The sequence below is a fragment of the Etheostoma cragini genome, chromosome 20 (genome assembly GCF_013103735.1).
Source record: "Etheostoma cragini isolate CJK2018 chromosome 20, CSU_Ecrag_1.0, whole genome shotgun sequence".
NCBI classification, from domain to species: Eukaryota; Metazoa; Chordata; class Actinopteri; order Perciformes; family Percidae; genus Etheostoma; species Etheostoma cragini.
The window spans coordinates 6,759,758-6,786,246 of NC_048426.1; the positions used below are offsets into that span (position 1 = coordinate 6,759,758).

The 26,489-nt window shown below is 39.2% G+C and overlaps 3 protein-coding genes across 15 annotated transcripts in view; 2 read left to right on the plus strand and 1 right to left on the minus strand.

Moving 5' to 3' along the window:
- syne1b (spectrin repeat containing, nuclear envelope 1b) overlaps positions 1-14,791 on the minus strand; it is an 81,171-nt gene extending 66,380 nt beyond the window's left edge. For 5 of the 13 annotated variants that reach the window (XM_034859051.1, XM_034859058.1, XM_034859060.1 and 2 more), the window contains exons 1-12: positions 8,868-9,348; positions 7,684-7,745; positions 4,757-4,852; positions 4,010-4,093; positions 2,998-3,090; positions 2,516-2,694; positions 2,147-2,343; positions 1,383-1,492; positions 940-990; positions 742-774; positions 373-480; positions 125-262 (exon numbers count right to left, since the gene is read on the minus strand). In XM_034859051.1, coding sequence (XP_034714942.1) covers positions 125-262; positions 373-480; positions 742-774; positions 940-990; positions 1,383-1,492; positions 2,147-2,343; positions 2,516-2,694; positions 2,998-3,090; positions 4,010-4,093; positions 4,757-4,852; positions 7,684-7,745; positions 8,868-8,943 — 1,227 coding nt within the window. In that variant the 5' untranslated portion in view covers positions 8,944-9,348. Of the gene's footprint in view, positions 1-124; positions 263-372; positions 481-741; positions 775-939; positions 991-1,382; positions 1,493-2,146; positions 2,344-2,515; positions 2,695-2,997; positions 3,091-4,009; positions 4,094-4,756; positions 4,853-7,683; positions 7,746-8,867; positions 9,350-14,632 lie in introns of those variants that run through there. The other 8 variants (XM_034859061.1, XM_034859062.1, XM_034859050.1 and 5 more) reach the window with 6 other exon arrangements.
- Positions 14,792-19,284: 4,493 nt separating this feature from the next.
- On the plus strand, positions 19,285-21,512 carry myct1b (myc target 1b). Its single transcript, XM_034858449.1, has 2 exons — positions 19,285-19,458; positions 20,413-21,512. The coding sequence occupies exons 1-2, from the start codon at positions 19,404-19,406 to the stop codon at positions 20,907-20,909; spliced, it is 552 nt and encodes a 183-aa protein (XP_034714340.1). The 5' UTR covers positions 19,285-19,403; the 3' UTR covers positions 20,910-21,512.
- Positions 21,513-22,727: 1,215 nt separating this feature from the next.
- tulp4b (TUB like protein 4b) overlaps positions 22,728-26,489 on the plus strand; it is a 13,347-nt gene continuing 9,585 nt past the window's right edge. Inside the window, exons 1-5 of the mRNA XM_034858448.1 lie at positions 22,728-22,981; positions 24,556-24,825; positions 25,602-25,730; positions 25,930-26,091; positions 26,307-26,487. Coding sequence (XP_034714339.1) covers positions 22,964-22,981; positions 24,556-24,825; positions 25,602-25,730; positions 25,930-26,091; positions 26,307-26,487 — 760 coding nt within the window. The 5' untranslated portion in view covers positions 22,728-22,963. The remainder of the gene's footprint in view (positions 22,982-24,555; positions 24,826-25,601; positions 25,731-25,929; positions 26,092-26,306; positions 26,488-26,489) is intronic.

Here is a 26,489-nt window from a genome sequence, read left to right on the forward strand (position 1 = left end):
AGCGTAATGACAAATAACTAATGGACAATCAAGGTGTGATTAATTGTCATAATTAATTCAGCTTTCTTTGTGGCTTGGTTATAAATTATTCATGCTGTGGAAAAGTACAATACAGTACAATTACCCTGGCAGAGACACGATCCCACGCCTGTTTGACCAGAGCTTGGTCTACAGAAAGCTTGCCATCTCTCTGGACTGGCTGCAGCAGTGGATCTGTCTGCTTTTTCTTCATTTCATACTGTACACGGAAGCTCTTAAATGCCTGAAAAACAAAAGGATAAAATGAGAAAGACATGGTCGGAGTTGAAAATTGTCTTTGTCAAAGCAGAATGCTATGTAATAATGCACTTTGTCTTTCCAGCCTTGATTAACCTGATATTTGTCAGTGAGATTTCCCTCTGCTCCCTGGGCCCGCAGCACATCTCTCTCCAGCTGATCTAAAAACACCTTCAGCTCTCTCAGCATCTTTCGCTCCTCTCTCTGTTCACAATCAGGAAACATGCAGCTTAAAATCACAGAAACAGACTGATTTGAATCCTTTATAATTATTTTGTTTAGATGAACAGGCCAATACATAGAGAAACTCACTCCAAACAGACATTCCAGAAAATCCTCTCTATTTCTCTACCCTCTACGTTTTAGCACAGATTAGTTTTATAAGTCATGGTAGAAGGAAAGGGGTATGAACAGTAGCATTTTCTTCAAACCTCTGATTTAGTCTGTTAATTTAGTTAAACATACCTCAAGCATTTGCTCTATATCTTGAGGACCAAACTATCCAGGAAAGCAGCAAGGCACAGAAAGAGATGGAAACACACCAAACAACGCATTAAAACAGCAAGGGGGGAAAAAGAAGCGGAGGATGGAAAAATTAGATTAGGGCGAGGTGGGAATACACTCCAAACAGAGAGCATGCAGCACTATGACCTGAACTCTCACCTGAAGTACTGGCACTGACAGTGCAAAAGTTGGAATTGAGCCAAGACGCAGCTTAATGTGTAAAAAATAAAAAAATAAGTAGATGGCGATGGAAAACTAAATTTTTAAGAATATATTAAGTCTGTGTTCATTTTTTTTTCATTTAGAGACCTTAATGTGATACAATGACAAGTATGAAAAAGGCTTACAAAAAGCACAGCAGCAGATAAAGCATTTTTCATAAAGCATTTACTGTTGATCTCTGCATGTGGTCATTTGATGTACTCATTTTTGGGTAATGTGGATGGAAGCAATATATACAATTTCATTTTTGAAACAATAACACATATTAAAACTATTCTAGACTATTTTGTTAGAAACAATATTTTCCCCTAGAATCCCTGATGTAGCACTGCCTTGCATGTACTGTACAGTATGCCAAACATTTTAAACATTTAAAGTACCTCGTCCTGCTGTCCATCAGTCACAGAGTGGTGTGGGTTTGGGTAGTGCTTGAGGAACTGAGCCACATACGTCATGATGGATTTCTCATCTGGTTTGTCTACATCCACATCTACAGAGCAACACAATGCGCTGGATGAAACTTTACACTGATGCAAAATAGAAATTTTTCAGGATTTCAAAAATCATGTCAGTATTTCACTTTAAACATGAACTCATACCTCTACAAAAAAGGACAGGTATGCCATTACATTTGGTATTAAGTCAATCTGACATGTGAAACAATTCAATTGCATCCTCAAGAAGAGGGTATATCTCTGCAGGCCTGACAGCTTATTAACACTACTTTCATCTTCATCCCTGACCTAATGTTTCTAGAAATCAGGGCTAAGCTCCCGTAAAAGCAGAGACGTTTCAGAGCAGCTCTTTGTGCAATAAAGCATCATGTCTCTACTAGTGAGGACAGGATTGCAGAGCCACTGCAGAATGCTTCACTTCCACCGACTAAATCTCAGAGCCACAAGTACACACAGCATTTTAATCCTGTGGAGGGTTTCACTGGTGTTTTCAGCAAACATGTTGGCAAAACACTCATGCAGAACTGATTGACAGAGTAACATGATTTCAATAATTGAATACTGCATATTTGCTGCTTTTATGTCAAAAGACTTACCTATTCAACAAACATATTAGCATTGACTACCTTGTCTGAATAGTCTACTACATTGGAATATTTAAAGCAAGCGGTTGGAAAGGTCAAGGGCACCTTCTGGATCCAGCAGGCGGGGAATACCCAGCTCATTTTCTGCAAGTGCAAAGGCTTCCTCCAAATTCTCCCTGTTACTCCTGCTCCGCACCACATCCATGTCCACCAGGTCTGGCCTGATGGCGTGCACCACCGACTGGAACGCAACACCATCGCGCCAGCTGGGACCAAAGTCCTTCACCTCAATTCCATGATACCTGAAAAACACATACTTAAGCATTGTTGTTTTGCAAATTTCCTGTGAAAGAACATAGACACTCTATCTATACCTTATTTTTATTGTATATCTATATAGTAAATAGAACATGTATAATACTTATTGACATATTGTAACACATGGCAAAAAAAGGTAATTTGAAAGTGACTTACTTGGCAGCTGTACACTGCACCCATCTGAGCATGGCCTTTTTGGCATTGCCCTGAAATTTGTTAACCACCTTCCGCTTCATGGGAGGACTTCCTGCTTCAGAGCTGGCTAAACTCTCTACTGAAGAGTTGCTGTTGGACAGGGCCTGGAGGGCTGGCAGGTTGCTGGTTAACTCCTCAATCTAAATGAAGAACAAGACCAATGGCAAAAGAAGAGGATGCATTGTGACCATGGCAACACAAAAACAAAATGGCAGTAGTTCTTGGCATTCAACATCATCATTTTGTGGCAGTCTATCCAGTGATGGCTGTATTACCTATACATTACGCTATGAAATGGTTTGACAAGACAAAGTTCAGCATTGGATAAAAATGTTTGGTCCAGGAGTTTGGGATGTGCAGGGTTTATTTTTAGGACATCAACTTAACTTGGAGTAAGCACAGTTATCAAACTCTCAGAATTTAGCAATCAGATGAAGCGTTACCTGAAAGTATAGGATAACAGTCCATATCAACCCAAGAACAATAGATGGTCGTCCATCTGCGATGTCAGTGGCATGAATGTTAACGAGTTTGATCTGAAAAAACAAACAGAGTATAAGTCCGGAAAACAAGTCAAATGCAGACAGGCTGGAAGTGAGATTTCTTTTTTGGGATTTTCACCCCCAGAAGCCCCGAGAAGGTTCATACTGTCCAAATAAATGTTGCAAGCTTTTGTTGTTGTTGCTCAAAGGCATCAAAGGCAGGTCTTTGATGTAGGTAAGTACTGTAATATAGCCAATCCAGGAAGGTAGGAACAGCCACAGTGAGAAGTGAACCAGAAGGAACAGAAAGAAGAAGACAGCTGTGTTCAACTAGGCATTAAAGGAAAAGCAGAGGTACCACAGCACTGCAAACCTTGCATTGGTTACTGCCACAATTTGCCAATTCTGTACATTTGAGCAGCTCCAAACTACACGTCAGTACCCAGCGTTCCAGTCAAAATGCATGACAATAAAAAAGCTTAATGACTAAATTTATTGAAACAGAATGGCTGTATCCAAGCACTGCTTAGTACACATCGTGCATCAAATTAAAAGAAGGCATACAGTATTTGATCACACAGGGCGTTTAATGGCGACTGACCGGAGATCCTCGATACACAGACTGAAGGCATTCATGAAGGGAGAGAGATTGCAACAATGTAAGTCTCCATCCTCAGGGGACACAGATGAAAGTGGAACACAGGCTTCATAGAGCCAAGGGATTTAGAGATGAGTTATGTAATCAAGAATTTCTATTTCCATCTGCTGCTTTTCTGAACATAGTGCACGTACATAAGGTCTGCACTAACATGTATCTAATCATCAGCTTTTTCTCGTGAGTTCTTAATTATACCCTGGACTTCTTTAAGACATGCCACTGTTTTTTTCTAATATGATGTAGAGTTGAAGAAAAAATTAACTTCATTAAATGTTCATGCCAAAGGGGAAACTGCTGATATGACTGAATGCTTACCTTCCTGCCTTCAAGGAATTTGAGCGCTGTGCCAATGTTGGAGACCCAGTGGATCCTCTTCAACTGGCGGCCTTGCTCACGGGGCTGAGGAAAGAAAGTGAAAATCCAGTCAACTGAGAGTGCCAATTTTTCCTTCAACTATTTAATTATGTCTACTTTCCTACTTAACCACTCATTTTGGATAGTCATGTTTGTCACTTCAGAGTAAGATACTGAAAGTGGACTGGGAGTATTAGCAAGGCTTATTTTACATACATTAACTGGTGAACCAAAGCTGCTTTATGAGAACAAAAATAATCTAGTGCGAGTTAGAACTAGCTTCAATAAAATCTGTCTATGTGAATTATTTGGCTGATATTAACCAGCAGGGGGCCACTCCTCAAAGCAGTAATTGAAAGCATTAGGCAGTGTTCACTATGACATGCAACTTATTCATTTGCCAAGTAACAGCTTTACACATGACATGGCATTTTGTTTCTAGACAGGTCTGATTACTACATCCTTATCAGAGTCTGAGCCAGTGTTTATGTGTGCATGAGCATGTGTTGCTATCTTTGTAGTGACCAATTTAAGTTTCAATCCACCTCAGACATTTGAGCATTTTGGCCCATCACTAACTGAGAGGGCTGTTTGGTACATAAATACTTATTAAAAGGTCCCATGGCATGAATGTTTCACTTTATGAGGTTTTTAACATTAATATGGGTTCCCCCTCCTTTGCAAAAACAATTCATCAGATCTACTTACTAGTCTTTGGCCAGACAGAACCTCCAACAGAGCCAGAAGCTTCACCCCATCTTTGATGTCCTCAAAAAGGTCGTTAACCTCCAGTGGGGGTTTATACTGGGGAAGGAAAAAACACAGTTTTAACAACACAAAAACTAATAATCACGACAACAAATGAAAATGGTCACAATCAGAAATTAATCACTCTTGAAAACGTATGCATTTATAGAACCAGTAATGTTACATTGTTAATTATATAGTGTGAAAAGACATTGGTATTCTAATCCATTAGCAGGGATGAAGCGAAACCAAATTCTGCTTGTGAGAAACAGGCTTGTTAGCAACAACCACAGAGCCTCCCTGCGGCTGAAAAGATGGTGCTTTTTCCTCAGTAGTGGCTTGGTGCCCAGTCCTGAGGCGGTGGTGGTTCTCATTTAACCCTAATTGGACTGTCTCCTGATATCATATTCACACATTTACAGAGCTGTTTGAATAACAGCGTTATAACCTACTGTGTTACACAAGCATTACTGTATCAGTAACAGATGTGTATTTATTCAGCAGAGTGAAGCTTAAATTAAAAGGATAAGTCACCATGGGTATTCTGTATTTGGCAACATATACAGGCCATTTCACAACTCAACATATTCCATGACAGGATGCAGTTGGCTGCCTATTTGGGGCATAGCAGTGTGAAGAGGCAAGCGTCTGTCCTGTTTTTCTGTACAGTTGCACTCACCAAAGAACTGTAGAAGATGTGTCAGGGTTTGAGCCACATTTCTATTCAAATATAATCAGTTGTTTGCAATATATCTGACCAATACTGGTTCTAAAACCTGCACTGTCCTATTACACTGTAGTTAAAGTTCCATTAGTATTGTATGACTGAACACACAGTTATGCAGTAATGTGTTAAAGAGTCAATTAAATATACTAAAATTAAATATTAAATAAAATAAAATATAACTATAATAATCTTTAACTACTCTATTCCTACCAATCAGATTAAAACATTTTTTCTTCAATTAAACTGCTAAAATGCACAATCATGCAAAAATAGCTTCTGTAATTTGGTAATCATTCCCACCCTGGAAAATTATTTACTGAGCAACAGAGTCACATGAGACCTCACAGTGGAAAAACTGTGAAAATCACTGGAAACATACTTCCTAATACAACATCAGAGCAAATGGAAACAAAGGCTGAAGGGAAAGTGTGACAACTAAAGGAAGTTCAAACTTAGATAATCCAAACTTTTACCCATTAACAGGAGATTTCATTAACACCAATATTCATCATTTATTCAGACAAATAACTATTGCAAAAAACCTTACGTGCACTGACAAGAAAACTCATATTTACTGTAAACTTTCCTGTTAATTAAGCTAGTATGGCAGCTGTCCGCAATGTAAATATGACTTTTTGAGAGCTCTATTTTTTATGATGTAGCTTATGCTACATTAGTCCTATTGGTATGCACAGTGGGTAAAATTGAGCGCAGTGCATGAATAATGAAGAATCGACCAACAAAGCATCTCTGCGTTGGCCCACCACATAACTGAGATTCTTTTAAAGTTTTAGAAGCCAAGCTCTGAACTAATGTGGGAAGATCAGACTCAACAAAAAACCCCTCTGAACTAAATCTCTTTGCCGCGATTCAGACTTAAACCCCTGTTAGTGGTGTCTGACTAGTTGAACACTTTGCTGTGTCTTCATTAATTACACTCGCACACAAAAATAACTCAGTACTCATTCTGAATTCAAAACTTTAGTGTGGATACTCTAACACAGTTTGTTATTTTATGGTCACAGTGTGATGTAATACAACATATCAGCATGTTTCATTGTTGTAATTTACATGCATGAACCTTAAAAGCAGATGACTGCCTACAGGGAACTGTCCTCACCCTCTTGCTCTCCATCTGTACACTGCGTCACTATCCGAGCCAAATTCTGTCCACAAACACACACACACACTCACAAATAACAAAACACCCTCAGACGTACCTACACAATCATACACAGCGGACAGACTCAATAATGCATAACAGGGCACCCAGATAGCTCAGTTGTTAGAGCAGGTGCACATGTACAGAGGCTTGCTCCTCGACGCAGCGGGCCCGGGTTCGAGTCCGGCCTGCGGCCCCTCTGCTGCATGTCACTCCCCCTCTCTCTCTCCCCCTTTCACACTTCTTCGTGTCTGTCTAATAAAGGGAAAAAGCCCTGAAAAAATTACTTTAAAAAAATAAAAATAATGCACAACACATAGCCCACACACCAGGTTCTAAATAAATCAATTATATGTCCCATATGTCCACATAAACCCACTAGTTTTGAGCTTAAGTATAAATGCTCCTTGTGGTCTTCCTCAGAGCAGAACTGCAGTTTGGCACTGTGAAGATGACTCTTTGAGCTCAGGTATGTAAGTTTTACCTTTCCAGGAAAAGCAACATGCTACATGACCATTTTAATGATTCTCTTATCAGGACAACAGAAGAATCTGGCTATACCCACCCACTGGCTAGTGGGTGTTCCCACGCCATCATTAGATCTAGCAAACTGTCTTTAGAAACATGATTAAATATCAAATGCTTGAGAAATAACCTGTGTCATTATTTATTGTTAAGTGGATGAATTCAATTATTTTGTGTAGGGTAATAGGTGTCATAATTGTTGGTGTAGTCGGTTCCTTCCACAGCCGTAACGGCTCGGTAGCCTCAAATACAAAAGGTCAAAGAAAAGCTACATGATAATGACAAGCAATAAAGCATCATAAGCATTGTAATCTCTCATTAAAATAGCCATAGCACAGCTTCTAAACTATATTTGACAATTTGTTTAACATGATGAGCTTATAAAATCCTTCAATTTCCAGCCCCTGTCATGTGAGTTATATTAGCCACGTAGTGCAAAAGCAGAGGCGAGCATAGATTGAAATTCACACTTACCTTTGCTAAATGAGAGTTGATCCATTTTGTGAAAGTTCTCTTTTGAACTGCCTCCTGCTCATCTAAAAATAAAAGGGAAGCAGAGCATGTCAATGCATGATAGACGCCACATGCTTTTGATGGTTGACTGTTAAGCCCCATACATCTGAATAATGGGGCTGGGGATATTCGTACTATAGAACATACACAACTAAATACACTCAGTCAGTAGGACTTTATGATCAGAGATTGTTCTTGCAAAGAAGTGGCTGCTAATTGATTCTAGATAGGGATATGGTTGAGTTTATAGCTACCACAGAATCATAAAATACATTAAATATAAATCCCCTTACTACAGTATAACTTTTGTCAGTTATAGCCTTTGCAGGACTCCACCAGCCAGAATCCTACTTTATCCAGCCTCATAGTACATCATTTCACACTGGTTCTGTGATGTCAAGTAGGATTACAGCATCCTGCACCAAACACATTTGTGCAAGTGAATAACACAAGTTTACCGGTGATAGTATAATCAATGCTCCTGTGAAGTGCTTTAAAAAAGAGGTCATACAAGGGGATTAAAGAATGAGTGGGTAGGATATTTCTGCCAACACATCCCCCAAGCCCCCTGTGTTCAGTAATAAAATGTGTGATTGTTTTGGTCACCCCCCAGTCTCTTTTGTGGTCTATTAATATATTCAGTCACAATGCTTAATGCATTATGCAAAATGTATAACAAAAGGACTGATTTTTTGGCCACTGAGGTTCTGTTGTTGCATCAAGGACTGATTTCTAACACCCTGTCACACATGCCAGTAGACTAGTGCTGCACACTGCACAGAGTGGCCATTTTTAAACATCCACCCTTAGAGATATAGACAGTGGTCACGTGTTTAAGGAAGCAATGCGAACACTATACAGGGAGCAAAGGCATTGAGTTAACCCACAGGCCAATGCTTCATCACTGATGCACAGGGGATGCCCACTGAAGCATAGCACACACATACAGATACACACAAACACACACACAGATGCAACACACATACAGCTGTGTTTGTGCAGCATGACACTGTAACTAGTAACTAGTGCATGTAGCATAGATCCACCTACATACCATTAGCATCTGTTATTCATCCAGTTATATCCCAGATTAGCTGCGTATGTGCACACAGATGAGAGGTGAAGGGTGTTGTTGCCCTACTTACCACGTAAATACTGAAAAAATCCGGTCACCAGATTTAAAGAAGTCTTTCTGACAGATACATCCTTATAGTGAGCCATTCTACACCCCACTCTCCAAGTCTCTCCTTTTGCCTTTCATGAGTTCCAGGGTACATATATGCATGTGTGAAAATTAGATCCACTGTGGAGAAACTGGCACAAAGCACACTGTCCTGTCCTTTCCCTTTTCTTTCCAGCAGGAAGCAAAACAGATCTGGCTGCCTGGTTTCCCTGGTGAAAGCAAAGAGCTGCTGTAGGCTGTGATGAAAACGTCCCCTCCTCCTTGACACTCTCCCACACAAACACACACACACACAACCAGACACAAACGCACAGATGGAGATAAAAACTCTAACGGATCGGGTCATTTACAATCACATCCTGCCATCTTCCTGTGATTTTCCCATCCAGAGGAGCCATGCCTGTGTGGATGTGCACAGCCCCCTCTGCACTGCTTCGCTGTATAATCATACGGTATATGGCTGGAGAGAGATCAGTTAGAAGCATGGCTCCACCAATCAGCATGTGGGAGTCGGTGATGTCATGATCCTGATTTATGCGCGTTTGTATGTGTATGTATGGGCCTGTGTTTGCCTATAAGATTTGTCTAATCTTTTATGAGACTGAAACAGTATTTCAATGTCCAAGGAAATAATGAAATAAATGTAAAAATGTAAAATCAGATGATGTCCCTGTAGGCCTATTGATTAAATAGACCACAAAAAAATTAACCGACTGCTGCACAAAGCTCACAATGGTGCAACAAATCTTAATAATTAATGCAGAGGCTGGTGAATGACATCTACCACCTGCTCTCTCTGTCTCTCTCTCTCTCTCTCTCTCTCTCTCTCTTGCGCTCTCTCTCTCCGAGTCAATGCTATTGTGATGACAAAGCAGACACACCCACCCCGGGATTCCCAGTGCATACACCGTATCATGTAAAAGCTCTAAAGCATGAACATTTTTGTCCTGTAAGACCCAGCAGCACCACTTCAGCTTTGACCATAAGTCTTTTTCTACTGCACTACTACTCCAACCTTTTGAATATAACACACAATAGTGCATAAGTATGGCACTGGATAGCTTATCTTCTCCTGCAGAAAAATCCCTTTTTTTCTTTCAAGACCACCAGCATACTAAAAGCTTCTGTGATATACTAAAAATAGGCCTGAGCTTGTGATTCTATTATTACTGCTCTATAGACTGCTGGTGGACCTGTCCCAGAAAAGCTATTTGGGTGAAAATGTTTTTTTTTCTTTCCATTTTACGTCAAAACAGCACAGGGTTAAACGTAGTGCCATTTAAATGATGCCGACAGCTGCAAATAATGAGTTTGTTGAGACATTGCAATTAATGCACAGTATTTTTATGAGCACCTAAGTCCTACACCAAAAGGTTAAAATAAAAAAGATTAACCCTGTAATTAATTGTATTTAAACCCTTCTTTGCTATTATAAACACCTCATGCCACATAGGTCCAACCCAGGAAAATCCTGCTGCAAAGGTAGTCATGTGTTTTTGTTTCCACCAGAGTCAGCTAGGGCTAGATATCATTTGAAATATGTCCTTACTAGTGCCAAAACCTGCATTTTGCTCCTGATACTAAAACAATATGTCTTTTGTTACCTTACTTTTTCTAAATATTTACCCGATTTTTCCACAAAACTATTTCATAAGTGAAATTCCCAAATGTTGAAGGTTCTCTAAACACAAGCAGCTGTACCCTGCCTAAATAAAACAGTCAAAAACTGGTACAATCTTGAGCTTAAAGGTGTATTCTTAAACCTTGTAAAATGGTTCAACTTTCTTTATTCCTTTTTTTTTTTTTTTTAAAGATGAGCAATTCCATCCACTGAGGAAGGCCACAATAAGTGGTTAAAAGTGTCAGAAACGCTTATTAGCATGAGCTTCAAATTCCAGCCCTAAAAAACATTAGAGGAAAAAGGAAGAAAAACAACACATGAAACAAAAACAAAAACTTGTAAGTGATAATGTGAAGTTGTCCTGATATTCCAGAGGCATAGTCTCAAATCCATCCAGCTATTAAGGAGCTATTGTCCAGAGTCTCAGAGAACTTTGACAGTTTGTGTAATAAGGTGTACATACTGCATGTAGGTCAGGTCTGGATATACTAACTCTGACAAGCATGACATCCTTATGTAAAACAGCTCCCCATCATTGAGTCATAATGTCTTAGTCAACTGATTTAATTAGGCCTTATGTAGTACTAGTAGCTAAGTGGCAATTAAAGGTGGATAGCTCCAGAAACAAACACCACGCAGAGCATCAAACCACTAAAGCATCTGCAATCCAAATGAGTAATGGAGTACTTAAGGTGATCTTAGGACAGATGATAGTTTTGGCAATACTGTACTTTATGTGCTTGGCTTTATTGGCGTGTGTTGGTCACCTGGGAGCACTGTAAAAGCCCACTCACCCTGTTGTTGTTGTTCCATTTAGTTGAGTGCAGCCTTACTTTAGCTCTCACAGGCCAACAACAATCAGGCAGGACAAAAAAAATTATTCTGTAGCTGCCTATTTGGTGTTGCTTGACACTCAGCGTTTACTTATGATGTTAAAAACCACTGTCCTGCAATAATTAGTATTCAAAATAGTCTGAGGCAGCTTGGCTTAGTGTTGATAAGGAATTGGGCTCTCTGTTCATGAGATCAAATCGGTGTGATGGCTGTCTGTCCCTGGCAGCTGTTGCTGACACTGTAGAGTAGAAGCATCTCTTACAGCTGACACCATTCATGCTCGTCTTTCTTTTGCTTGCTTTTACTCCAAAGATGTACTGATGTAACTACTCCACCCCCTTAGTGAACACAGATTTCTAACAGTGGGTGTGCTCTAACTAACACAATGTTTTAGCTTGTGACCTTTTACAACACAGCTGTAATCTTGTGTTACCGGCTGCATGTGCAGAGTAGGGAGGCATTTTGGTTAATAGGACGAAAATTAACAGGCAGCTTTTTTGACGATTGATTCCTAGTTTCAGTCATTAAAAAAGCCAAACATTTACCTGTTCCAATTTCTTGTGAGGATTCCCTCTGTCTCACTGTAAACTCAATGTTTTGGGGTTTTGGACTGCTCAGGCTAAACAAAACATTTGTAGACGTCACCTTGGATCCAAAAGAGATGTGATGGGCATTTTATCACTATTTTTTGACATTTTGATAATGAGAGAAAAATGTAAAAATCTAACCATTAAGAGATATTCAACATTATTAGGCTTTAATCTGTCAGTTAATCAGTTAATCTGTGATCAGAGAGGCGATTCACCACACTACATGTATGAGATGCCACCCCAAACCCTACACCTGCTGTGTTTCTTCATATCCTGTTTGACACACTCTCTCAACTAGAGTGAAACCCACAGAAACCCAGGCATAATGAGAGCAACTTGCTTGTCACGCACACTCCGCCAGGCAACTACTAGACATCACTGGTACCCCGAGGGCGCTTAAGGCCACAAGGTGTTGCTACACTGTGGTCTTATAATGGCGTTGAAATCAAACAGACAAACATTACAATGGCATGATGGCACAGCAACAAGTATTTTTGCTTTGGTGGTTAATACGTTTCTGAGTTTTTTTCACAAATCTGTTATAATAAATAATGTAGACTAATACAATCAACACTAGCAAGTTGCATTCATAAAACATCAGATTAGCTGGTGTCAATAATTGATCAACCCAGCTGGACCGTTGCTTGAGTCAAAGGGAGTCTGCAGTAACGCTCTTTGCAAGATGCCTTTAATGACAGGAAGCTGCGTCTGATTAATGGCAAAAAAGTCCAGACTACCTTGCCTCCTGCCATCTACAGAGCACCTTAAACAACTGGCACAATAATGTCTTCCAGATGTGACCTGACACCAAATTCCACTTCCTGTCATGACACACAGTGGCGTGCACTTTGCATTGCAGATTATGCCATTTATTCAGTTGAATTTTCCCCCATGCAGTACAAAAGCTACTTGATTTTTCTGATTTTGATAGCTCAGAGAGATACATTTAGCATTTGCATCTTGTTGTGTTTCTGTTATTTTCAACAAAAAATAAATCATTTTGAAATCTGTTCTTTTTTTCAGCTGCAGCTAAGAAGAGGTGTAGTTTGTGTCTATCATTACACTAATCAGCACTAACAAGATTACTTAAAGAGACTTAAAGATGCTTTAGAAATTATTTAGCCCATAAGTCCAGGGCATGGCTGAGTCAGTACAAGGGCCTCAAAATCTGTAAAACACCCAAATGGCAGGTGCTCTTTGGCATGACACACTTCACCCTCATTGTGCTTAGAATATCTACTGATATTAAGTGTATGTAAATAGCTGTGCAATGCACAGGAAACCAAGTCTCTCTAGAGCAGGAACTGGGCAGCAATAGACAACCACAGACAAATGTTTCATAACAATCGCAATGGTAATAACAAGCTATAATGTGTCAAATTTGTTGGAAACCGTACTTCCAGAAAGGCATCTACAATGAGCGGATGCCAGCATGGACCGGACTGATGTTCTGTAATGAAGGGGGGCACCAGCAAAAAGAGACTCCCACTATCGCTCTATTCTCTTACCAAGGGCAGAAACTGTGTCAGGTTTTGGTCTTGTTCCTTCTGTTAGTCTGTGCACTAAGGAAACCACAGTTGTTGTGACTCAGTATCCTATGTCAAAACTTAAACATGATTAAATGTTTCTAATTATCTCTGGCGTGCCTCAAAGAATTAAATGAAGGTGCTAACGTTTAACCTAAGACTTGAATAAAACTTTCTCAGAAGGGATCAAACAAAATATGAGCTCCTTCATTGAAAACATTTATCCAAAAAACATTATGTTCTTGGAATTAGCGACAAGATCACGCTGAAGCGTTAATAATCACATGATGTTAAAATGCATACCTCTTTGCAACAAATTTGGTGTACTAATCTCTACAGAAAATCTGATTCAAAGATGTGAAGACAAACTGATCAAAAGCTGTGTCAAGAATTGTAGTTTCACAATATTAACAGAATAAGACAAATCATGTTTTCTTAAATAAGTTCTTATTTACCGATCTAGGCCGGCCAACAATGTAGTATGTCTTTTTGCAGTTTGGTCACAAGATATCACAAGAATTGATTTTCTTATTATTCCAAATACGATTATGTGCTATTGGGAAACATAGGCTAAACCTGGTGACAAAAAAGACCATGTGCATTTTAAATCAACTTACCCCATATGTGTGTTTCTATTGTGCTTTCAAATGCTAGAAGTGCTCGAGAACAGGCCAGTTACACAATGTAGGACTGAAACCTATCACTTTTTAAGTATTTAAAATTATACTGTATGTTGCAATTTTTGCACATTCCATCACTGTTGAGAGAGACAAGAAAAATGAGGTACATCTTTGTATCTTCTTAGTAAGCAATCAGGTAAATAGTTTAATTTTGACAATATGCTTCAATCTGTATGCCTAAATGATCCCATGTAAGTAAATGAGTGTGTGGTGTGGGTGTGGAGGCATGAGTGTGTGTGTGTGTGTGTGTTTGTGTGTGTGTGTGTGTGTGTGTGTGTGTGTGTGTGTGTGTGTGTGTGTGTGTGTGTGTGTGTGCGTGTGCGTGTGCATCCTGCCTTGCAGATGCTTTAAAACTTCAGAAGGACAAACAAGCCAGCCATTGAATCAGCACAATATTACTGTGAAGCAGTAGTAGCAGCAGTGCAGGAGGAGAGTGTTTTGTCCGTAAGCCAGCTGAGCAAAAGAATGACACTTACCCTGCAGTTTTTGCATCACATTTGCGATATCGACAGACGGTCGACCGAAGTGTCTTGGAGATGCCATGTCGTCTCGCCGCAGCTGTAATGACAAGTTGGGTCACTGATGCTGACGGCAGAAGATCCTTCACAACTGTCCTGAGTGGGACATCCCCTCTGCCCCTCCCTCGCTCTCCTACTGCAGGACCAGGTCCAATTGAATCTCAGGTTTCATGCAGGGACAAGTAGGTTTACTCTCCAATAGAAGCACTTCTTCCATTCAATGGCTGCAAAAGACAAGTCGAAGGGTTACAACTGAGGCCACACCTATTGTCAAGAAATTATTTCACTACACTGCTTACCGCTTCTAAACTTATCAAATGTTTAGAGGCCTCCTTTTGGGACCAAATAAACAGTTTAAGTTTCTTTTCTTCTTTTAAGCACATATTCATGTTGAATGCCTTAAGACCACCTTAGGTAACTCCATGTTCAGTTGCTTTGTACCAATTAATTTTGTTTTTCCTTTTTATTTTACTACAACTTTTTGTTACCCTATATATTGTTTGCATATCCCTGTAGACAGTTTTTAGTGAAGTAAGTATGTCTTTTTGTCGTTTTGTCGCGTGATATCAGAAGAAATAATCAATGTGCCACCTGTGACAAAATATACAGTACATAATGATGGCTAAATATTCAGGTTTAGGGTCCTGGTATTGAGCACGCTGGCTCCAAATCACACTGTCATGGCCTAAAATAGATGCTAATAGTAAAACATGTGGTTTTCTTTTTATAACCAAAATGTCTGTTGTGAAAAAGGCTTGTCAAATGATCCAAATGTCTGATACTTTTATGCTTTCAAAGGCTACAAGTGATGAGGAACAGGCAGTTTATAATATATTTAAGATTGTATTACCTGTCAATCAACGTATTTGTTATATGAAAAGTGAGACTCATAATAAACTTTATTAATGCTAAAATACAAGTATGCTAACTGATGCAAGGCATTTGACAGAATCATCGTCATTAGCTCTCAAGAAGTGCCAGTAAGAAATATTCAGGAAGTAACGAATATACAGTAAATATAGAAAGATAAGCAATACAAAACCACAAAGTTATCATTAACATTAACAGGCAAGTAATTAACAGGACAGTATGAGGCTAAGTTAAATGGTTAGTGAGTACAGAAATGTTTAATAAAGAGTTAATATTTCGTCGTGGCCTGTAAACTGACAATTTATAAACCCAAGCACTTTAAAGGACATTCAAAAAAGGAAGGTAAATTGTCGAACGTTTGAATGAGCTCAAAGAAGTCTCGAAGTTTCGAACAGTTTAATTACATACCTGTTGTTTCACATGTTATAATGTTAACAGAAAGTTCTTTAACACTCAATTGAAAGTTCTAATTCAAGTTCTAATTTAGAAGTTATAAAAAAAAAGTAGGAACTTACTGTAGCTACTTGGTGTTAGGTCATTAGCGCCAGTTTTGAGAGGAAGTCACTAAAACGCCACAAACCCAAAGAAGAACTAACTGAAACTAACAAGTGAAATATAGCTAAAATTTCGGTAAACAGGACCCTAACAACCACCAGGCTAACATAACAACACTATCAATTCAATTGCATCCTCCATGTGTCATCTCACCGCTTTCAGGACTGCAGAGCATGATAACTTTACAGAGGAAGTGCCTGTGTGTTGCCTTGTTGCCAATGGTAACGGTGAAAATTAAATATGGTGGCTTGAAGTCAAGTTTGTAACCACAAGAATCAAGAGCGGCACGCTGCTGGCAGCAAACTGCGCAGACTCGGGGAGGTGGGGTTGGGAATGTGTGTTCTAGTTCCGGTCCTCCTAATTTTATGGACAAAAGGGGAACTCTTTGGGTGAACACTAACACAGAGAGGAATTCCGGGTATCCCCCTCTCCCCCTCCCAATGTTTGTGGATGGCACTTCATAGTGAGATTAGAGTGAGCTTCACAGACAGTGTGATATGAATTAAATTATTAAAGGATGCTGTAGATGCTACCAGACGATAATTGGGGCCACATTAAAAGGGTTTCTGTACATGCAGTTTTTAACAAGTATTATAACAGGTTTGGGGTTGTCAGGTTATGGGAAATCCTCCTGCAGCATGCCACTTGTCTTTTCATCCAGCTCTTTAATTAATCAGGAGGAGCCTTTAATGTAGAGGGATAGTGGGAGAAAGGTGGCTGCAGACCATCTGCACCACACTCAATTTGTTAAGTTATTAATGAAGGGTCACATCTTTATGATTCGCTGATAAGCCAGCAAGTCTGCAGTCCTTAATGTTAGTAGGGTTTTAGCAAAAGGTCAGGAGTTACTCACTTTCTAGTGAGCCGTATTGCAAAAGACAATCATTTGACATGAAAGAAAAAAAACAGCTTTGATGGTTTTCAAGATTTAAATCTAAAAGAATTTAAAATAAATCTGAGTATGACGATTCTGAGAAAAGGTGTAAAATTGTGATATTTATTGCATAATTCTTATTTAATTTGTATACTTTTGATTATTGCATGACCCTGTTTGGAAAATAATGAAATAATAAGATACAAAGCAAAACAAAATCTGCCCTCCAACTGCTGAAGAAAATTGTATCATAAGCAGCATAAAAGTTAGTAGCTCATGAGCTCATTCCAGACGTGAAGATGTCAGGTGACAGCAGAGTTGACTAGTAGGATTGCACTCTAACAGCTGGTTGAATCAATACTGTGTTTTAATTTAAAAAATGAAATAAACGCACAGACATAAAGGACACAGTAGCCAGAGATGGGAAGTAACAAAGTATCAGCCATATTTTTACCTTACTATTTTTGATTTACTATTTATTTTTCTGCCAACTTTTTACTTTCACACCTTACATTTTCACACAAATCTCGTGACTTTCTACCCCTCACATTTTACAAAATTGCCTTGTTACTTTAGTTTTGTACAAAAGTCATCTATCAGGTGTGATTGTGAGGGCATATCGGAGAGTAGCGCAGACTCATATCTTGCTTCTTAGTCAGAATCGTATCAACCTGGAGTCCCAGTCTCTGTCACACTAATCATATGTGTGATGTTTCAGGCCTATTGGCAGACATCCGTTTACAACGTTGTCCACTGAAGTTTCTCAGCAATGGTCATCATTTGCAAGACTTTTTTTACTTTCATACTGTAAGTAATGGTCCAAGCCTGTACTATGTTACTTTTACTTGAGTAAAGAAGTTAAATCAGTACTTCTGCTTTTACCAGAGTATATTTAAACACAAGTATCTGTACTTCTATTTGAGTACGGGAAGTGAGCAATCTTTTGCCATCTCTGACAGTAGCCTACTAACTACAGTTAACGTTTTCTACAACAACCTTCAGTTGGTCACACTGGTGTGTGCAAGGCAACAACCCATAGGCAGATAGCCCACGCAAAACGTTCAGTGATTTATTGAAGAAATCCGCTTGTAGTGGTAGGCAGTTCTATAGGGATCCAGGAAACAGCAGCATGAAATGCAGCATGGCAACTTTGTTCAACTGACAGAGTCCAAGTGCAAATTAACTGTTCTATACATACACAAGCTGATTAGGGAAAATGTGAAGAAGGTGGGTGGGGAAGGTCAGAGAGAATGGTAACAAGTGAGGAGGGGGGAGATGGGTAAAGGGTTATTGCAGGGCAAGAAGGAGTGGCTGAATTAGATATGGGTGGTGCAGGTAGAAAAGTCAAAGGACATATGGCACTAGGAAAGTTCAGAGAAGTGAAAATGTGGCTGGAGGGAGGGACAGAAAAGCAAATTGTGACATTGTTTAACATATAACACTTTGAATTAAGTTATAAAACAGTAACCTGTTAGAAAACTCATATGCAACCTTTACAAACCTGCAGTGTATATCTTTTATTGTGTTTCTCCAGAACCTCCATTCTTTATAATTCATATCATAGTGACTGTTAAGTACAAAAGCTGCAAGTTTCCAAACAAATCATCATTATAAGTACTTCAGTGCCACCTGCTGGACTTCTTTGTGATGTGAATGTAAATTTCCTGAGACCTTCCCTCATGCAAAACCTTATTGGCCTCTTTCCTAATGAGTATTTTTTTGAGGAATTTGTAGAAAGTTCAATCCTAGAAAAGTGCTTAAAAGTGCTTATACTTAATACATTATCTACTTTAAAGCTCTGACACAATGTAATGTGTCAATGTATAGCAAAGGAATAGTTGTCCCTGATTATTGTATCAGCTGTTGAGTTGAGGAAGGCTGGTTTGTGCTAATGTTAACCCGAAGACTCTGATTGCAGAGGGAGGTGGGAAGAGTGCAACAATAGAAGGAAATCCCCATCGAGACTGAGAGCTTGATAGCTGCAAGCACACTCTAGTGGATTTTCATGGTTTAGCTCATCGAAAACCTTGTCAAAACACTTGGAAACAAGACTTTTTACAAAAGAAGTAAGGTTGTATTTTTTATAACGGTTTGGATTTATTTTGATTTAGTGAAAATCTTATCCAGAACTTGTTTATGGCCAAAATGACAACACAAGAAATGTGTCGTGGGCCACTAAAGCCATTGTTGAAGTGTATTGATCCCAAGGAAATGATGCAAAAGGAAACAACCCTGTTTCCCAGTGTTATGTCCCACACAGATAAGCAATGCACATGCTAATTTTAAAGCCAGAAAGGGAAGGAAGCATGACAGCAAAGTTTCCGCCAAACACAGAGGGATAAAAGCAAAAAGCCTGTCTTGGAAAAAGCTTGGTGTTCGTCTGTCTGCTCGGAGTCAGTGTGGAATCTAACACCAGCGTATGGTGGCGTTATGGCACAGAATGAAACACATCCACTTTTGGAGATACTAAAGTCTTTTAATCTTGGTGAGTGTGTTTGTTTCTTGTTAAGATCAGGGGACTTTTTCCCCCAAAACTGCTATCTAAGGGTAGCATGTTGTATTGTAAAATGCAGATGTGATAGTTCTTCAATTAACACAAGAATAAGTTATATTCTTATAACTTAAGACTTATAACTATACATAAAAAGTGGCTTTCCGGACTAAAAACAAAACTGTTATTTACCTGTGCACCACATATTTGTAACAAAATCCAATAAATCAACTTTAAAAATCAAAGCTTAAAACCTTGCCACTGTCTTTTCTTAAGGTCAATTTTAACTGTAAGCTTTACTTCCTTTTAATTTTTTTCCTTTTTATTCCACTTAGCTGACTCATAATCTTCTATTAAATTTAGTACCATTACAGTCCTTTTCATAAACAGTATGTTATGTCTTATGTTAATGCATGTTCATGTCTTACATGAAGGATTTTTGTGAAAAAGGTGCACACAAACATGCCTTGAAAAACTTTTTGTGAGAAGTCATGAAAAGTTAGCACTATTGCATAACAAATATTTCAGGGATAACGTGAAAGTCAAATGATTAAAAAGTGGAGTTGATTTTCAGTTTTTCAGTTGATTTTCAGTGTGCTTTAACACATGGTACTGCATGGACAGTGAACCCACACGCAGGTATGATGTAAGCTTTTATATAACAGTTCTGCCCAGTATAGCAGTCCAACAATAGCAAATCAATAAAAAAAGAACTTCCTGAAACAAATCTGGCACATCTGAGATGTACTTTTTCAGCTGATGCAACTGTTCCTTCTCCATGCTAAAAATATTTTATTTTTAACTTAAAATGCAAATGAAACTGCCATCTGGGAAAATAATCTTCCCAATTTTTAGAACAACAAAATGCATCCTCACAGTCAACTAAACATTTCCTCCTTTATTTCCCCTTTTTTCTGAAACTCTGCATCGATTTCTTCTCCTTTCCAGGCGATATGATTTTAGCCTTCTGTTTATCGATGCTTGTGGGCCTGCTGCTGGGTGCTCTGGTGTACGTTCTGTTGACCTGGGCATCCAGGCGCCAGGCCACCGCCAGGATCACCAGGCGCTCCAAAAAGAGATCCGGCACTTCACATACACCCATGAGCAACCAGCCGGGCCTTTACAGAAGCACTTTTCTGAGCGTATACAGACAGCCCTCTCTGGAGCCAGTGGGCCCTCTGGGGAGTAAGCCCGGCGTAGAGACCTCAACCTTCCGCCCAGTGCCCAAGAGAAGCAGGGCTGGTCTGGAGATGGGAGAGGACACTCTGGTCATCATGCCTGAGGACACACCAGCATCAAACTTATCGGATTCAGCATCCCTCGTGCCAAACAAGAGACATTCGTTCTGGTTGGGCAACAATGGACTGAAAGGCTTCCTACCCTCACAGACTCCCCCTCCTGCATATGACAGTGTCATCCATGCCTTTGAGGAGACGTGCACTTGACTCTGTCCAAGATCAATTGAAAAAAGGAGAACTTTCTGGGATTACACAGGACTTTTTGACTGTGCTCTGGTCCTTCCGGACCATTTCTGACACTTTTGAGTGTAAAGCAGTGCGCCCTTAACTGAAAAAGCACCACAAACATCAAGTCTCCAATCAGTATAGTATCATGAGATAAAAGATTTAGGGGTGCAACTAACAATAATTTTCATAATCGTTTTATTTGCATTTTAAATTCCCGGTTAATCGGTTAATTTGTTTCTATAAAATATTTAATTTAAAAATGATTAAATATTGATGAAAAGGGAGACAAGCAGCCACTCCTAAAACTGGAGAAGATGTAACAAGCAGTTGTTTTGCTTGAAAATGACTCAAACGTTTATTCAATTGTATGACTAATCATTGCAGTTCTAATAGTTGTTTGTATCTTTTCATGTGAAGAGAGTCTGAGGGTAAATTTTCCTTTTTACTACACACACACAAACACACAAACACACACACACACTCACACACACACAAGAAGATGAGGGAAACACTGTGTGCTATGGATAGTTACATTATCTAATATCAAAATAAAGACTAAATGATGATGATTTGATTTCAGTGCTTGTGCTTTTTGTGCATAAATGAAACCATATAAGTCAGTTTGTTTATTTAAAATGAATGCATCTAGTGTTTTAATAGGCTACTTATATAACTGGATGATCGCCATCGGCTATTTAATTAATATTACTTAACAGTATGGCAGGAAGGTAGGACATTCAGTTGCTTGCACATTCATCACATCAAGGTCTTGTGTCAAGAATGCCACTTACAAAGATGGGGTGCGCCTTTAGAGGTTGCCATTATGAAAGAAACCCCCTTTTGAGGTGGTTAAATAAATGCACCATTCCTTATTGTAGCCTGTGGACCAGGCTCCATATCCAAATGTATTTAAATCTAAATAAACTGTACATACTTACCTTCAGTGATTCTTAACGTGCTTATTAGGTGTGTTGACGCTTTCGTTTTAACTGGATTTGAAGTTCAGGGACTGTTTTCCGTGCTACCTGCCTCATGGCAACCCGTTTTAAAGCCACAACCCCAAAGTGCGCCAGCGGAATAGTGCCTGGCAACACCACCGCACAGTGCGCCGACTGCCTCTGGATTAACGTCGTTTCAGCGGCAGGGGTATGTACAGCTGCATTATGTGTGTCCATATAGCCTCCTTGATGAAAGCCCTTCTTTATGTTTCTACTGCAGCTAAATGGTCTCATCCGTTGGCTCATTCAGACTGCTGCATGCGGTCAGATTTCAACACGCCTTTAAATGAGACATTCAATTGTAGCCTATGTGCAATGTAATGTGTAGGCTAATGTAGTGAGAGACCTTCAGAGAGGAGACGGTGGGTCTTTTACTTCGACTTTTACTGGATGCTGTGAATCTACATTTTTCAAAACACGAGGCAAATTAATGTTTTTAACCGTTGTTTGATTTAAATGTTGTTATTCTTATTATTTGCATTAGTATACGTTAATAGTATTTTCTATGGAGAAATTACAATATAGGAGTTCACGTCCTTGCCTGGCTGCTCCGGTGTTTGACGTAAAATAGCAAGAGCGAATGGTTTCAGTACCCATGGAGACTGCTAGTGTCCTGATCTTCAATGCAGTGTTGCTGTTGCATAGAGACAGAAAAACTGAATTTCAAGGTTGATGCACGAATGACAACTATTTTAAGCGAGAGCCACCTCTCGACTTCTGTCTTAAATTACCTTACTTGTTGAATAAAGGTGTTTTTATTTAGCCTATTTATTTTTATTTTATCTTTCATTGAAACAGGATTACACAACTCTCAAGAGCCACATCAAGACATGGGGTGGGCCACAGACACCAGAGAAGCCTGAAGTGCAGAGCTGTTTGTTGTAAATGAATGTAGAGCCGGACAACATCTGTCTGAATGATGCATTTTACGATTTTATTCTAAGCACCAAGAGCAAAGCAGCCATTACCCTTCACCTTCAGTGCATCACTTGTATGGAAACATGGACACCATCAGTGAAGGAAATTTAACTCAACATGTCCAGGAACTATGAGGTATGTTGAATTACTTTCATTTCAGAAACTAATCCTATAGTAATTTCCCTGCAATTTATTGTAAGATGTTATTACATATTATGCAATCTACTTGCAAGTGGAACAGTCAGTATAAACACATTCTGTGCAGCCAAACATTAATAAGAGTCACATTGTTTGATTATATATTGTAGATGAGATCCTAAAGTTTCCTAAGGTACCAAATAAGTCAGACAATTTGTGGTGAAATGTGTTACATGTGATGCACAAGGTATGAAGATTATATTTTATGAAAATGTGCAGCCAAAAACATGGAGTCTGACTGGGGTTTAACTATTGTACTGGGGTATAATGTGGCTTTAATGGAAAGGAAACAAGATAGAGATTCAAAACTCTCAAACATTGTAATAAGACGAGTTTAACAAGAATAAAAAATGGCACAGCTGTACGGTAAGCCCTTTAGAACATTTTGCTATTTAGACAGTTTCAGTCCAGTGTTGGTAGATTGGACAAGGATGGAAATGAATGCATTTAGTCTGAACTTCAACTAACCTAAATGAACAAAGACAGGATTGAGTGAAAGGTTTTGATAATGAGAACAAAACCTTAATACTGAATTTTCACACTACATTTACATGATATGATTTTAGTTGGCGAGTCTGTACAAATAAAAGACAGAAAGTACTGATGATGTCATATAGAGACAAATCTGGAGCTGCTCCACAGACAGTGAATAATAGAACAACAGCTAGAACACTTTGAGCAGCAGCCATGGTGATTTGACTGGAATAAGGGCACATTTAGTGATTCACTGTTACGAGCTGTAATCACTCAAATGATGGAAAATCTCAAACAGAGTGCATTATATATTGTCTCAAAGAGAGCGCATGATGTATTGGGTCACACAGAGTACATGAACCTCCTGTTTCCGTCACATTAGAACTAGCTAAGTAAGGTGATGCCCATACATATCTGATTATATGTACTGTAGGTATTGCCTATGCATCATAAGTTATTGGTGGATGCAACCTTTCACATACAGGCCATTATTTGCATGTTAGAACACCCTCCTGCTCCTGTCTTGGTAATCACAAAAAGCTCACCACATGGTCCATCTACTGGTTGGTTTGGACTTTTCGATCATATCACAGTTTGCACAGTTGACATGGCATTGTAGATGGTGAAATTTCCATTTGTCTGATTGTCTGAGCACGTTAAGGCCTTCTCATCCATGCTAGCTGACATTTTTTTTAGATTGAAAGTTCATTTTTGAGCTTGGAGCCAATAATTGACAGAATAGTCTTTCCACATTGCCCATTTAGTAGTAGTATTCTGATGGATGGATGGAGGCCGGCAACGTAGTGGCCTGGGGATTAGGGAATATGGCTGGAGAGGCGGGACATTGACAGCCTCCTGCCGACCAACAGTGTACATCCCAAAATGTCGTGAACATCATTAGAAGACAGTTTTACATGAATGTGGGATCACAGGCAGACACAAACTAATAACGTGAATTGAATCTTGTTTAATAATAAGGTTAAAAAAAGTTTTATGCTGCTATTTCAACTTGCCTCCTCCTCTATTTTACCTACCAGCCTGGTCACTCAGTAGGGATGTTGGCTGCTGTGGAACATGGTCCCATCCTTTGCAGCGACTCCAACATCCTCTGCCTGTCGTGGAAAGGCAGGGTCCCCAAGAGTGAAAAGGACAAGCCAGTGTGCCGGAGGCGGTACTATGAGGAGGGCTGGCTCGCCACAGGGAACGGAAGAGGAGTTGTTGGGGTGACGTTTACATCGAGTCACTGCAGGAGGGACAGAAGCACACCCCAGAGAATCAATTTTAACCTACGAGGACACAACAGCGAGGTATAATCACTTTCTTCACTGTTGGGTTTTTTCAATATATAATTTGAAACCCTTTTGAACAAAACTGACATGTATTTACATGTAACCCACCGTTATAGAATCTTCCATTCTCATCCAAACATCAATGTTTACTATCTTTGACAATAAAATTGTTGCAGCAGCAGGTGAGTTATTAAATTAATAAATACATTTGCATATAAATGATCATTAATCAAATAGAGTTGCAATTCATATGCAGCAAACCATTATTATTTCAATGTATATCGTAAAGAAAGAAAGAAAAATGTTTTAATAGAAGGTATATAATAGTCTAGAACTAAATAGCATGTGGAAATACTGAGAATAAAAGTATAAAGGTTTTTATTGAGGTCGGTTGGATGCAATATAAATCAGATGAGAAAAAAATCAGATATAAAAAAAAAAAATGCTTTCTTTAGTTCATGAAATACATCCAATTTACAGGTCTAGATAACATTATGTCTGTATTTGCGCTGTATCCTCTATTTAAAAAAAAAAATTCAGAGCACATGTAAAACAATTATGTCTCGGCAGTCCATGAAATATATCCAATTTACAGGTCTAGATAACATTATGTCTATATTTGCGCTGTATCCTGACTTTTCTTTCAACTGCAGTGAACTTTGGGATCACATTCAGCCTAAAAAGCTTCTTTACCATTGTGCTCGAACTCATATTATTCATGAATGTTCTTCTGTGCTGAAAGCCACTTGCATTTGTAACAGACAAAAGTAACAGTGTTTTGGGGGCATTTGCAGGTTGTCTTAGTGCGTTGGAATGAACCCTTTCAGAAGCTGGCCACTTGCGATATGGAAGGAGGTATTTTTGTGTGGATCCAGTATGAAGGAAGATGGTCGGTAGAGTTAGTGAATGACCGAGGAGCCCAGGTAGACACTTTTTTTCTCCTTTCACATTCACATATGATGTGTTATTTTGGTACATATACTTAAAGTTTATATGGGACATCTGTAATTCACTTTTAGACAGAAAAACTACCTCAGAAAGGACTCAGACTTATGGTATTTTGATGGCAGCGTCCTGTATAGATACAAAAATATCTTAAAGGGGAATATTTCTTCCCTCCAGGTGAGTGACTTCACGTGGTCGCATGATGGCACTCAAGCCCTCATCGCTTACCGTGATGGCTTTGTGTTAGTTGGCTCCGTCAGCGGACAAAGACACTGGTCCTCTGAGATTAACCTGGAGAGTCAAATCACCTGTGGTATCTGGACACCTGATGATCAACAGGTACACATTGCCTGAAAACGTAAAAAAAGTTATTTTTAATACGAAAAATTACATGTGGGTTGAGGTCATTTTCCCTTGCTTTGAATGCCTCAAACACAAGCTGAAACAACTTAAATAATCGGCTTAGGCTGCAGGACTTTCAGCCAAGTGTTTGATGCTTCAGAGCATTTTTATCATGTCCATCTATTCATATTTAATGTACAATGCCCCCTCAGGTCTTGTTTGGTACAGCAGATGGCCAGGTGATAGTGATGGACTGTCATGGACGAATGCTTGCCCATGTTCTGTTACACGAGTCTGATGGGATCGTGAGCATGTGCTGGAACTGCCCCGATTTCCTGGTAGAGGACAGCACAGAGAGCGACACAGACTCTGATGACAATATTCTGCCTTTAGGT